Genomic DNA, 15263 nt, shown 5'->3' with positions numbered 1-15263 from the left:
AACAAGGGAAAAACAGGGCCTGTCTTTTAAGAGGAAGTTGCAGCTTTGGCTGATGCCTGAGCTGCTCATGTTACAGATAAAGGAGTTGGGTTAAAACTGCAAACCTGCAAAGTGTTTGAGAGGAAAGGCAATGGACTCATTTTGCAGTCCTAGTAAGCCTCTAGGTCAGGGAGCTGTTTCAAATCAGAACATTCTATTGATTTCTTTTTAATACCTTCAGCTAACCAAACTCTCAGCGTTTCTCAATAGCGTTTCAACCCTTAAAAGGATCAGAAACACAAGCAGATGAATTCTGTGCGTCGTGACTGAAGACTACGAAAGCTTACAAAGTGATTTTCAAACATGACTAAAATTCTGATAGTTCAGGAGGTAAGTTACCCTGAACTGCATTAAACTCCTTACCCACCAGGACTGGTTAAAGTCACAGGTGGAGATCACTAGAAAATGAGAGACAGGCATTAATTTTTAAAATGCTGCTTCATCCCCAACATCTTTGTGATCAATATTTGAGCACTTCTACTTTTAACTAAGTGGGCAGTAATTTGAGAGGCATGCAGAAAACCTATTAGCTTCACTAAAGTGAGCAAATTCAGCTCACTTTTGCTGCTGTGTAATGCCTTTTCATGTCTGTTCAGACCACTGTAACTGAAAAGAAATTTGACCCATTTCCCTATTCCCAGTCATTGATTCTATTAGATCAAGCCATCCTTTAGAATTACTACTGGAAACCACCACCCATTAAACATGATTTTTAGAACAAAACTATATTATTCACCACTTCTTATAGTGAGGAAAAGGTATATAGAAGGCCCCTGACTCTGTCTCTAGTTCTTTGCCCCATTGACAAAACCAGAAAACAAGGCTTTGCTAAAAAACTGTCTGCAACAAGGATTGAGTATCTGTTTATTTTCACGAACCCTATCCCAGCCTGACTGAGTCTGCAGGAATTTGGCAAAGATGAGGCCTACTTAGCCTTCAGTATTGGGAATAATGTAAAATATGTACAAGTGTCCAGCTCCAGATCAGGAATTGCACTGTTGCACTGAAATAGAAACTTTTTAATGGGTTACTCCCTTTTAAAGTGTGTTAGTCTGGGTACTCCGAAATAAGCACTGGTAGTTTGTAATTATTTCTAAAAAATGTAAATGTTGCAGAAGTAAGCAATTAGGCAAACTTGTGTAATTTTATCACTTAACTTGTGAAGGGAACAAGACAGGAGTGTAGATGTGACCAAAAAATGAATGTAATTGTAGCAAGAATCGAGTCTTCAATGCTTTCATGCCTGGCATTGGCAGAACATCAGCCTTTGTGGTAGAAATGTCTACAACAAACTGCTGGTGACAGGCATTGTCCTTCATGTGCCCTGAGCTTTCTGCATTCTCCAGGTGTAGGTCTGTCTCCAACTATCCCTGCTTAGAAATCTTGCCAATTTTCAAGATAACATTGCTCTCAAATCTAAAAGGACTCTAAAAAAAAAAAGTCCTCCATATTCCCCTTTCTTCTAATGGTCCCTCAACAATTTGGCTGCTTACTGTTCAGCTGCATCAACTTGGGATAAATCAGTTGCTTGTCACATGATCCAAAATCACTCCTGCACTCTCTCTTTTCTACTTGGACATCCACAGGGAAGTCTCTGAGTTTATTGAGCTCTCAGCTTATCTGCCTTTCTGGCTTCTAGCTGGACCCCTTTGCTGGATCTGAACTGGTGATCCATTCAATCCTGTTGCTGCTCATTTTCTCGTTCCTGCTTCTTTGAGCACGGATCAGTGCCCCTGCTCCCTAGGGATGCCAGTCATGGGACTTGGCCTTCACTGAGCAGTGCTCCCTCCCTTGCTTCTGCACTCTCAGGTCTCTGTGGTCTTAGAACTCTGCTGGATTTGTCACCTCCTCTTGATTAGGGCTATGGATCACCTGCTGCTTAATCCCGTTGCTCATCCTTCCTTTGTCTTCCATAGATATTTCTTCCAGTTATAGTTACAGACATTATTTCTTCCAGTCCCAAGACCACTGATCTGTGTTATGTCCTTTATTTATACCTTGAACTTCTCTTAGTCCATTCTCCCATTGCTGTGTCTGCCGTGCTCTTGTACAGAGAATCTGTGTGGGCAGGCAGCTTGTGTCCAACTCATCTTTGTTGCAGCTCATCTTTGCAACTGCATCCCTTCCTATTCTCACCTTGCGGCTTACCAGGAATTTTTACTCTTTGGAGTCCCAATCCTAGCTCATGGCCTATCCACCTCCTGCTTCGCAGTCTCCACAGGAGCAGCTGTCCTCAACCTGTTAGTGAGCACTTGGCTGCAAAACCCGTGCTTCATCTTCATCTTCTTAGTCTGTCAGACTGACACCTTCAGCCATGCATTATTATGAGAAGAAGGAGTCTAGTTCTGATTTATGCAAACTTGTGTCACTTGTGTTTGGCCAGAACATCACTCAAATATCTCAGCCCTTACCACTGCACACTCTACATCACAGATGAGCCACATTTTTAAGGCTTGCTGTTTACAAGCTGTCACTTCTCGCTGTCTATCAAAGAGCTGCCTCCTGACTCTAATGATGACAGCCTGCAAGACCTTCTTCTTGTTAGATTTCCAAATAAACCAGCCTTCCTCAAATGCATGCCATGTATTCCAGGCTGCTCCTACTCACTTTTGGACCCGTTACACATGGACCTCCTGTTTTCTGTGCAGAAACATACAGGAAAAAAAGAAAAGCACATTTTTTTTTATTCTAGTTTCATGTCAGTTTGTAGGAAATGAAGCCTGTAAACTTAAAAATCAAACATTTGCAAGTGGAGGATTGAGTCCTGCCACAGACCAAATCAAAATTCAGAGCAGAAACTTGGAAGGATAGATTTTAGTGCAGGAAAGTTTTCTGACTTTTCCTTGACAGAAGAAAAACTCTGCTGTGAGCACTGAAATGTCTCTATCAAGGAGTACTTTCTGAGTGCTTGAAGCATCATAAGGTGTATGAGGCAGCGTGTGACACCTCTGCCCTCTATGGGTCTGGAGTGGCACATTCTGTGTGTGCAACAAGACCTGAACACTACAACTCTACTACAGCCTGAACTCTGCAACTATTATATAACAAAAGAAAACTCTCCCTCAAGCCAGTGTGAACATCAGGATCTCAGTTAGGTCTTTGGCCCTGGTGATGCAGATGTCTGCAGAAACAAGAGAAGTGGTCTCTACAGGGATGCGAAAAACACCCTTCAGGCTTATCTGAATTCACATTAAAAAAATAAGATCTTGGCAAGTAATTTTGGGACTAGGTAGGTGGCTGGCATAGCCCCAAAAAAGTGTGAGGTACTGTGAATAGCAGAGAGCAGTTCTGCTGCCTAGTGTTGTCTTGTTTACTCATTGGTGCTGAAGTGTCTAAATCCCAACAAATTCATACTTCTGCATAAGGGCAACAGATGGTATATACATCTATATGGTAACGAGTCCTAGCTTATTTCCTATCACAGGAATATACCAGTTCCCAAGGGGAAGATGGCCACAGAGCCATTCCCTTTACCACTGTGTTTCTATACCTTCCATCCCACTACCAAAGTCAAAACAGACCTTCTGATTTAGCAGTGTTGTGATCTCTGCACACACTGTGTCGTTGTAGGCAGACACTTAAGGCACAACTATTAGAGCAGCATCAGATGATGACATTAAAGAACTGCACCACAGAGGAAAAGAAGAGGAGGAAGAGGAGGAAATACACCTTTTGCTGACTGGCAAAGACTTTCAAAGGTGATTAGTAATTAATAGCTTAGTAAGAAATTTGCCTTGTTTACTCCAACCATGATCCCAGAAGTAATGTGCTGTAGAGATCCCAGTGTCTTCATCTCTTGGGTGCTGTACCTGTATAATTTTTCGTGACAAGCTGCAAACAACTGTTACAATTCTGGTCAGTCAATAACTCAATCTCAGTACTTGTCTGAGGTTGTCCAGTTTCAGCTTCTGCAGTGTCTTCCCACTGCAAATAGGGGCCTTTGCTTCTTGCATCAACATTGGCTGCATACAAGGCCATATTTAAATGTAATACAAAAGAGTGGAGAAGAGGGTCTGTTTTGGGTAAAGCTGAGGAAATACTGTATTCCTTTAAAATTTAAAGCCTCTGCTGGTATAATCAAAATGCACTGAGTGTCAGGCTCCAGGAGGCAAAGTCAGAACAGGCAGTGATGGATCACGCTTACGGTATCACCTCGGTTCATCTTTTTCCAGTTCAGATGCTGTGGAGTCTCCAACTACACGGACTGGTTCGAAGTGTACAACACAACCCGGGTGCCAGACTCCTGCTGCTTGGAATTCAGCGAGAACTGTGGGCTCCATTCCCCAGGGACCTGGTGGAAAGCGGTGAGTAGCTCTGCAGCACACGGCAGCAGCTGCCTTGCAGCCCAGGTGAAGGGCAGGCAGTAGTCATTTGCAGGGCTGCACAGATGATAAGCTGTGCACCTGATTCTATCCTAATTCACCTTTCATCAGGTGCTTTCAGAAGGCTCCTGTTGAGCTGTGGCCTTTGACCTCCAATGAAACCCCCTATTCAATTATTTTTATGAGCTGGTTTTCTTTCAGTAGACTCCAAGCTGTTGTTTCACACTGCAGATAGATCCATTCCAACACTGATCTGCAGCACAGACTAGTGACATCAAGGTAGGAAATGGCAGGAATGTCCTTTTTAGTGTCCCACCCACTGGGGTCAAGTAGCGATAAAGGCAAATGGTTCATGCACACACAGGCCCTGGAGCAGCAGCTGTAGCTTATCACAGCCCAGGCAGTCCTGAGACAAGAGGACTGTGAGAGCCTTGAGCACTCTTCTCCCATGAGGAGCTCTCATTCAGAGGCCTCCACTGCACAGGAGAGTGGGAACTGTTCCGCTGAGTTGCCAGCAGCATCTTTTTTTTTTTTGAGTTTCTGCATTTGCTTGTAATCAAATTCAAAACTCCCTGGGATAATTTCCCTACAATGGCCTCAGCAAGATCCTTCTGGAACATATAGTCAGAGCCTAAATATGTCTCTGAAATTAGCTCAGCAATTCTTTGTGCTAATTACAGGTAGTGCAATTACACAGGAGGGGTGTGGAGTAAGGCCACCTGATGAAGTAGAATTATAACTAAGTTTTGCTGGTTCTGATAGCTTGTGAAGACAATGAGTAAAACTGTCTTAGACACTTTCTAGTGAGATTTCATATGCATGGATTGGTACTCACAGAGGCTGAGTTCACATCAAACACAGCTTCTTTATACTTCTTGAGTAGCTCTAGGTAATTCTTTTAATTTAAGGACTGAAAAGTTGTTCTTCTGTTTTATTCAGGGTAGCAAGACAATCAGTGCAGATTAACCCTCTGGCTTCTGATGGGCATTAATAGTGCTTCCTTTATACATAAGTAAAAGCCCCTAACTGAAGGCTGAATGATTCTTGGCCAAGAACATTTACAAGACAGGAGGGCCCTGGTTTTGCACAAGGTTGTCTTACACATATGATTATTTAAAGAAAGGTTTCACTTGGGCAAATTCCACCCTCCCCAAAACTGGACCAGTAAAACAGGGCTACAGCTACTGCAGAATTTAAAGCATGAAGAAAATAATGGAGGAGTGCCCATACTGCAGTTTGAAATGGTTGAAAATGGTATGAAATGGGCCCATGTGCAGCAGGGGCAGCTACTGAACCACTCACACTGGGACTGTTGGGTTTCATGTGTCTGGATGTATTATAAGTATTATAGGAAATGTTTATTTCCCTGAAAAGTGGAGAAAATTAAAACCTCTAACTGCTTCTGGTTGGGTTTTAGAGGGCAGAGAGGACCCAAACCCAGTGCTTGTTTATTTGCAGTAGTTTAACCCCAGCTGGCTACTCAGCCCCATACAGCTACCTGCTTACTTTCCCACCAGTGGAATCAAGGGGAGAAGCAGAAAAGTAAAAGTGAGAAAAGAGTGGGTTGAGATTAAGACAGTTCAATAGGGAAACCAAAAAAAAACATACTCTGTGTAACCTCTGCTAAATGGTAACAAAAAAATCTACAGATTATCAACCTTGTGTTCAGGACAAATCCAAAACATAGCCCCATACCCATCACTGTGAAGAAAATTAACCCTACCCCAGGCAAAACCAGCACACTATTTTTAGTTACTGGCTGAATTTATAGGGAGCAGTGCTCATGCAGCATTTTGGAGGTGCACTTCTTTGTGTCACTGGGATTAGTACTCCATGTTCAAGCTTCAACCCAAAAATACACTGTAGTTGCTCCAGCACTGAAATGATAATCCAGGCTACCTAGCAGCTGGGTCAGATCCATTTTTTATTCTGGTTGTACATTCTTGGGAGAGTAGAACTGTATTTATGGCCAATACAGTATTCTTGGTTTGTTTTTCTTTTTAGCCTTGCTATGAAACTGTGAAAGTATGGCTCCAGGAGAACTTACTGGCAGTGGGAATCTTTGGATTGTGCACAGCTATGGTGCAGGTACAGTTTAATATAAATTTTCAAATCCTAACTAATTGTAACTAAGTAAGTAACCACAGATTCAGATATATACTCTGCTTAAGCAGGTTTTAAATCTTGCAGACTTTTCCTCTACCATCATGCAAAATTATTAAGTACTTTGAGTTTTACTTTAGTTAAAATACTGTGTACAAGGCACAGAACTAGGAATACTGCACAGTGTTTTATGATGCACTGCAAAGAGCTGGCACTATATCAAGTGGTTTATTTAAGACTGAAACTGGGCTTGGGAGGGGAGACTGGACTCAAGACACCTAATCAGGGTAGGATGAACTGCCTTTAGGGTGCCTGTATTTGTCCAGTTATTCTCCAGAGAGGACTTAGGCTACTTAGCCAACTTAGCACAGTCTAGAGGTAGCTTAAGTCTTCAACCTCATCCCTCAGGCCCAGGGTAAATTACAAATCAGAATGTGGTGCCCATTGGTCAACCCTACCAACAAACCTATGCTCCCTTACTATTAATAGCAGGGAAACTCAGTAGGTATGATTGGCATAGACATGCCTATCAGATTTTTGAGTTGCAGTCCTTTCCACTGTGACTTTGGTCAGAGAAGAATCTCTTGTCCACCACTTTGTCTCTTACGTGCCTGTGCCTTTAACTCAACCTGCTGTGGTTGTGCCAGTGTAAGCACCAGTGGCACAGCCTGAGGATACACAGGTGAAAGGTGTGCTGGAGCTCAGGCTGGTTCAAAGTCCCTTTCCTAAATTCAGTGAAGATCTAGCTTTAGTTTCCAGCTCCCCCTCTCTCACACTCAACATGCAAGCACAAAGGATGGCATTGCTAAGCTAATTAACACCATGTAACTGCAGATTGACTCATGGTTGTTTGGTTTGGTTGGGTTTTTTTTTTAATTTGCCTGGTATGCCACTAGCAGCAGCAGGAGAGAGCCTGGGATCTGTATTCCACTCACATTCCCACTAATGACAGATTAGGCAGAATGGCACATATCTTACTCTCTCATATGTCATTTATTGGCTGCAACTTATTAATGCAAATGCCTGACACCTCACAGGCCCAAATTCAGTAGAGTTTTGGGGTTTGTTCCAGTATAATAAGCAGATATGCTTAGAGAAAAAAGCACAAGATCATATGGCAGACAGGCAATTTATGACTGTTGTTAATATATTACCATGCTTAAAAAAACCAAACCAGCTTTTGAGCATCCACTCAGCATTTAGGGTATCTTTAAAGGATACACTAAAAACCCCAGCAGCCCATGGTCAGAGTCCTTCTCATAAATACCCTAAATATATTAAATTTCTAAGACAACACTATCTTTTTGACAGAAAGACATTGCTAGTTTGCATGGGAGAAAGCACTTCAGACAATTTAAAAATGCAAATTCATATTCCTAGTAAATGCTAAATATGGTAAAAAACCTCAGAACACAACAGATTTTCAGTCTGCCTTCCAGCTTCCTGGTGTGATTGAATCTACCTGATGACAAAAGTTTCTGTGTACTGTCACCTAAGATGAACTGGGCCCTCTGTCTTGCTGCTGTTTCAGTTGTGTTCTGGCCCATAGCATGTGGCAGTTCTTCATGTTAAGCATCTTAGAGAATCATACAGTAACGTAATTTGAAGGACATACAGTACATGCAACAGAAGAATCTTCCTCAGTCGTGCATGCTTCAGGTTATAAACCAAGTTCAGCCACCACTGTTTTGTTATGAAGCTGTCCCCAAGAGTGGATGCTTCCAAAAGGCCAGTGCTTGCTACAAACAGCACACCAAAACCTAATAATCTGATTTCACCGTAGAAGAGTGAGACTTGAGGAAGATTAAAAACTTTATAACCACTTTTTCTTCATAAATATAATTGTGTGTGTGTGTGTATTCATATATTCTTTCAAAGTACTGATTAACAGGAACTATTGCTCATGTAAAGACTAAATTTGAAGTGGTCAAATTAAGTGCTTAAACCAGAATTCATACCCTAAAATTTTCTACCTGGCAGACCTTCATTTCAGTGACAACTCTTACAGTGGTGTTGCAAAGGGAAAGTAACAAGCACTTAGTCCAATCATGTAGGTATTTCAGCTGGAAGGAAAATAAGATGTGTCCCCCATCCCCTTTTGATGAAGTAATCCACCAGAGGCAGCACAACAGGTCAGTGCTTAGCTGGGAGAAGATCCCCCATCTCCCTGCTGCTTCTCTTGAATAGGCTGAGTGGAAAATCACATCCATTGTTGATGAGGCATTGATGGCCATGATTAATGCATGTTCAGTCTCCAGTGATTCCCCCACAGGGACTTGTGCACATGTACTCTTGGAAAAGTAAAGTACAGTCAAGTAAACCACAGCATCTGTAGGGCCAGGGATTAACCCAATGTCTTTCAAAACAACAGCTACAGGGACACCCATAGAATACCCACACAGCTGTGGATTGCTACTGTAAAATATTTTCAAGCAAAAGGCATCCAAATTTTTTTCATTATACCTCTTCCCAGTATCTGGTGGCTGCTTTTGATGGAGACATCAACTCTCTCCTGCTCTCACTGTCCATTCTGTAAGACAGCAATACGGATAAGGACAAAAGGCAGACAGACTCTAGGAATAGAACAAGGACATGAACAGGCAGGAAAAGCAGTATGTGACATGTCCTCCTGTGTGTGAACAAAACTAATGTCATGCTTTTCTCTTTTTTTTCTTGTTGTTTCAATAAATAGGGGGTTTTTACTTACTGAAAAACGATTGATTGTTGTTTCTTTTCTCTTAGATTCTCGGACTCACCTTTGCAATGACCATGTATTGTCAGGTAGTCAAGGCAGACACCTACTGTGCATAGATACCATTCCCAATCTTCCTGCTTCTCCTCCAAAGGACACAGGAGAAATCTCCTTCATGCTCATTCATCTGACCTTTCCCCCCACTTTGTACTATAAACTGTGTATAATGCTATCTTTCTGAAGATTTTGTGAATCACCCCACTTTACTGAAGGAGGAAGAAAAGAAAAAGTCAGTACTTGAACTGGCACAGGTAAAAAGCAGCCTTGTCTTTAAGCAGAGGAAAACCAAAAAAAAGCAATGGTTCTTTTTCCATGGCCTGTGGCAAGGCAAGAGAGGCTGCTTACAAGGGACTGACTGCAAATCCATGTTAGGAAAAGATGGCACTGAGGCAACCTCTGCAAAAGCTGCCAGGCTGCCCTCCCGCATTTCCCAGTCTGGAAGAGAGGACGTAGAAAACAAATGTTCTTCAGCAAGAAGGTACAGAGTAGCTAGGACTGAATGCAATTGTAATTTTACTACAGTTTGCACACAGCTAAAATGTCAAGATCAAGCAGCCCTGCCTCCAAGTGTCTCAAGATGATTTTGTAGCCAGGAGAGGATCATCTTCAGAAGTGCATTGTTTTAAAGGAGTATTTTTAATCTTACGTGCCGCAGAGTCAGGCTTTTAATCAAAATCTGTACAGCGAGATCCTGGCTGTTAATGGAAAACAATATTGGACATTGCCTCACTTCCTAATTGCCAGTGGCATATAGATGGTTGACTGCATATGTTATATATATTACATTCATAAACACATACTTTTCTGAAAGGAGGTGAAAATACCCAGCATCTAACCTCAGAAAGAGGAAACCTTTCTATCCTATTTTACATTCCAACTGAAATAACCAAGTATTATTTCTTGTACAAGGCACTATCACTTATACCTCTGGGAAACAAGTAATTACTTTCAGCTGTATCTTCATTTCAGTAAACAACTTGTGAGTGGGCTCTCTGTCAGTCTACTATGGTTTTATTTATCATCCCTGTTTCAAGTAAGTCTGCCAAAAAATATCACTCATTTCCATGCTTGAAGATGTGTGCAAAACTGTCAGCTGTTCCTTCCCTGAATGTCACCATTTCATTAATTTACTTTGGGATAACATCATCTGCAGGTATGATAGAGTTTGCCTTGCTGAGGAAAAATCTTTCACACATTGCTCATTTTTCTGAGAGTTATTAAGACTTCAGATGCTTTTATGCTTACCTTTTTTTTTTTTCCTCCCAGCTGCACGCTGACAACAGCCAAGACACATCAGTCTCTGTTAGAACTGGAGTCACTTCTCAGTGCTCTATTTCAGATTCATGTTCCTTCATCTAGCTGCTGGCTAGAATATAATCCACACTTTCTAGAATATCATGGAATCACAGAAATATGCAGAAATCAAAACCATTACTTTCCTTAACAGGGGAACAGCCACTCATTGATAACTGAAGTAATTGATGTAGTACCCTCCTATGCACATCTTCTGGTGATGAGGTTAAAAATCAGATGTGTCCTATTGTTCAAACAAATAATTCTCTGCCAGCAAACAGCTCCAGGTAGTGCATGTGTGCCAGGGAGAAGCTGAAGCACCCCAGGGAAAGGACACAGCAGGGAACAGGCAAACAGAGAAATGCAAATGGCCTGCTCCCTTCAGCCAACGTTTGAGGAGCTCTCAGCCACTGTCAGAGCAGAGAGCTGACCCTGGAGCTGTGTTTCCCCAGGAAGCTGAGTGCAGCCATTCCTGCAGACTGGAAGCATGCATCGAGCTCCTAGAGAAAGTTACCTTGCTTACAACAGCAGGACTCAGCTCTGAGTGACATTTTGTGTGCTTTGATTTAAAGGCAATTTCCAGCACAAAGCTGGACTTGCCAGCCCACAGCCTATCGAACCATCTCCTTTACATCCATAACTAAGCCTTTTCTGGACCTGAATTATTTGACAGATTCAATCTCACTCATCCGATTTGGGAGGTTTTTTTGTCTCTGCTGATTTCCTGTAGTCTTCTCACTCTCAGGTATGAGCTACTCCATATTTCCTGGGAAATTGCTTAGGACAGTCTGGTGTTTAAAAGAGCAATTATTTTCCTAAATTTTACCCCCATGGGGCATTTAGCTGTGCAGGCTAAGGTGAAAGTAATGTATTACTTGTGTGCATTTTATGTGGCTTCCCAATCACTATCACAGCAACCTGCCCACCCCTAAAGGATTTTACTGTCATGCAAACAAGCTGAGCAAGTAGCCCACAAGCAGGTGCCCTGTACCCTAAAGCAAGAGGCTCACTCGTGTTGCAGTCACCACAGTCTCCCTGCTCTCTGCTTCTTGAGCCCAGGCTGACCTGCAGACTGTCCTGCTCTGCAAAAGATGGTGTAAGTTGGTTCCTTCCCTCTCTCTACTCTGTTCTTTTCTTAACCTGCACAGATACAATTCCAGGTTAGCTGTACCATTAGTTTTTGCCTTGGTTTATAGTTTGTACACAGGGATGCTTCTGCTGACAACTCTTGAGTTTCCAACACTGAAAAGCAGCATGACACAGTGATGAATACATTCATAAAACATTGATTTTTTTGAGACAGATAAAAGGTAGACAAGTCTATTTGTAGTGATCCCTGCCATTAAAAATTAACACAAAGACAGCAGGCTGATGATGGTTTGGTTGATGGGAGCAAACCATTGTGCAGAACTCCCACAGAGAGCAACTCTTATCAATTTGCTTGATTGTGGTGTAGGGAAAAGAGAAATCACAAACCCTTCTCCTGTGAGTCTCACAGTAATATGTGCTGAGCTCCTACAGAATGCTTCTAAACTTCAGCTGAAGCTTCAATGGAAACAAAATATAAGAAGCAGACTGGAGACAAGTCACATTTTGTGGTTTCCTCTAATCATTTTCCACAGTTTAGGTGTCTAGAAGATAAACTTCCTTGGTTTTCAAAAACAAGTACATAAAGGGAGTATAAGCAACACTCACTTTGTAAATCCCATTCACTGCAACAAAAACAGACAGTAAGGGGAAAAAACAAAACAAAACAAAAAACACAAACAAACAAAAAACCCCACCAAGCAGACAAACAAACAACAACAAAAAACCCCAGATCACGTATTGCTGCTAATAATTGTTTTTAAATACTCTTCTTCCACTACCGAGATGCTACTGCAAAATGCTCATAATTTGAACTGAACTATTTTGTATATTTGATGTTATTAACTCTCTCCACACAGACCAAACAGGTGTTACGGTGCTTACAACATTACCAGCACAATCCAATTTCATACTTCTGAACACACTGCATATAACAAGTCTCAGACTTACCATATTTTCTTAAGAGCACTTCATCCTTTCTCTGCTGACAAGGTCAGAAGATTTTGTGATGTGTAACAGCAACAATCTTTTAAAAAAACCCAAAAAGCCAAAAAAAAAAGACAGTTCCATTTTACACATGAAAGTGGTTGATTATATATAAGTAACCTGTAGTACATAATATCCATTTGAAAGGCTGCTGATATTGAATGCAGGCAGAGCAACACAGAAGTCATTCCAATTGCTTCTATTAGAGTCTTGTCACTTTTAGTAAAGCCTTTTTTATTATTGTGACTTCTTATCTTTGAACATGAAAGAGGACTCAATACATTTAAATTAAAGACAGAACCAAAGGCAATAAAGGAGCACTCCTAATTTATTCTCATGGCTGTTTCTGCTTAATAACAAGATATGAAGGCACAGGACATATGACTGAACCAACTAAATTCAGCAGCATCAGGATTTAACTTTTTAGATTCAGTCCAATATACTTTTGGCTTTTCATTTTAACAACTATTTTTAAAAAACCGACCCAAATCCATATATTTAATAGAATATGGTTTATTTTCCTGTACTGTCACTAGCAGCCAAATCTTATTACTTGTACAACAAAATTTCTTAGCTCCTCATCATACAGTGCACAATCACTGAAATTCACTTCAGTTTCTGTTCTAGGAATAGTTCTTTGGTCTGCCCCCTCAAATTAACCTCATAAAGGTTTATTCTTTGATCAATTATTAGCATTTAAATGCAGCATTGTAGGATTTATCATATGGAGAAGAAGGGACTGCACAGAAGCTGTAAAAATCCTGTCCTGTATCATCAATAGGGCTGCTAAGGAAATCCACCCAAACCCTCACTTCTCACAAACTGAAGAGAACTGGTCACACTGAGCACACACCGAGTGACTGGGCTGCCTCTTACACCTTCCCAGGGTAGGACAGGAGGTTGTCAGCATGGACAAAGTCACAGCCTTTCCTTTACCCCTTGGCTTCGGTGTTGAGCTATAAATGTGGCACCAAAGGTAAGCATCAGAAACCAGCAGTTGATTGTGGCATTTATTTTAAACCCAGATTCTTTATTTACTCTAATTTATCTGCAAGAATTTGCTACTTGTAAATGATCTGCATAGATACTGAGTTAGACAGTTAGAAAACACGTTGGGACTTGCCATGGGAAATCTAGTTTGGATTCCATTGTGAATTCTCCTCCCTTGTCACTGGTATCTTTCCACAGTGGGCAGTCTCCTCTGTTCTTTGGATTTTGTTGCTGCAATTACAATGGTACATTTTTGTGCATTCATATAAAGAACAAAATTTAAAATATTCCTTTTATTTTTTAAAAGCTATTAAATATTCTTTTAAGTTTACAACAGAATGTCTTTTGTATTCTTTATAAGCAACTGCACTACAAGCTTAACAATGATTCTATACAGACCCAGAGATGTGTGTGTATGCAAGTGTGGGCAAGTACACACATACACACACACACTGTATGCAATTTAACAAAACCCTCCAGTGTTCTCCTTCTTTGTCATTTCTCATTAGCTTTGATTTGACCCTATCCTTTCTTAAAAATTTATTACTATTATGTGGCTTACCTATTTCCAGGTAAATGTACACCTCTCTTTCTTTTTAAGGGCAGGCAACCTGAAATTATGTGCTAGTCAGTAACAATTCAGAAACTACTGGGAGATCAGATTTAGTGTTAAAAAAATACTGAGACCCAAACCAAAATATCTTGTGTTCACAACTTGTCTGTTACTTATAACTTTGAAATAAAAGGACTTCTCTTTTTCTGAGGTAGTTGCTTGCATTCAGAAATTAGGTAGTAAAACGTGAAAAATTAACATCAGAATGTTTTTAAATTGAACAACTAGGAACTTGTACTGTGTCAAATCAGAAGAATGTCTGGTTAGCCAGGTATGGTATCTGCAATCATGTCTAACACTGCCTTTTTTAATACAATTTGTTGTACCCTACAGGTCAAATATCTTTGCAAGTGAAATTGCCTTTAAACTGCATTCTGAACACCACCACAAGTGTACTGTTGAAATTGTAATGGGAGAAGACCCAGAGGTTTTAGAGGTTATTGCAGGAACCATCATAAGGGATAACCCACATATTTGATGGAAGTTTCTTACAGCTCCCTCACTTTAGGAGAGATGTTTACATTACTTGAATTGTCTCAATCCCAGTAAGTGCACCACTAGATGGTCTCATCAGCCACATCTATCTTTATCCCTTTCTGACTTTGGGAAAATTTACACTTTAGTCCTGCAGTATAGCAGTGAATTTCACAATTTCTTTATGTTCCATTTAAAAGAATCTTTACATGGATTTTAACATTGTTACCTTTCAATTTCATTTACTAACCATTGGTTCTATACTTCAGGAACAATAACTTAATGATGCTTACAGAAATACATGGGCTCAGAGCAGCAATATTACCTTAACAGCTTTATTTGCCTTTCCAGTAGAGCTTAACCCTGGGTAATTGAGTACTCTATTGATTTTTAAGATCCCATTGTTTCAAACAACTAGGCCCAGTGTACCTTCCCCCAGTAGCTATCCCATTTGTCTTTGCTTTTGTACTACATGTTGGCATAGACAGAGCTGTTCCTACTTTAATCAACAGCTAGATGAGTATTTCAACCTACAATCTGCTATTTTTCCAAAGTACACTTAACCTGGAAATATCAGGCCTGGCTGATTATTCTGGCTTTGTAA

At 40.8% G+C, this 15263-nt stretch overlaps 1 protein-coding gene across 8 annotated transcripts in view; it reads left to right on the top strand.

The window, feature by feature from the left end:
• Positions 1 to 11971, top strand: part of TSPAN4 (tetraspanin 4) — a 415376-nt gene extending 403405 nt beyond the window's left edge. For all 8 annotated transcript variants that reach the window (XM_038139117.1, XM_038139111.1, XM_038139116.1 and 5 more), the window contains 3 exons: positions 4212 to 4343; positions 6366 to 6449; positions 9207 to 11971. In XM_038139117.1, coding sequence (XP_037995045.1) covers positions 4212 to 4343; positions 6366 to 6449; positions 9207 to 9275 — 285 coding nt within the window. In that variant the 3' untranslated portion in view covers positions 9276 to 11971. The remainder of the gene's footprint in view (positions 1 to 4211; positions 4344 to 6365; positions 6450 to 9206) is intronic.
• Positions 11972 to 15263: the final 3292 nt, after the last annotated feature.

The sequence above is a fragment of the Motacilla alba genome, chromosome 5 (genome assembly GCF_015832195.1).
Source record: "Motacilla alba alba isolate MOTALB_02 chromosome 5, Motacilla_alba_V1.0_pri, whole genome shotgun sequence".
Lineage (NCBI taxonomy): Eukaryota > Metazoa > Chordata > Aves > Passeriformes > Motacillidae > Motacilla > Motacilla alba.
This window is presented reverse-complemented; position numbering and strand designations above follow the sequence as displayed.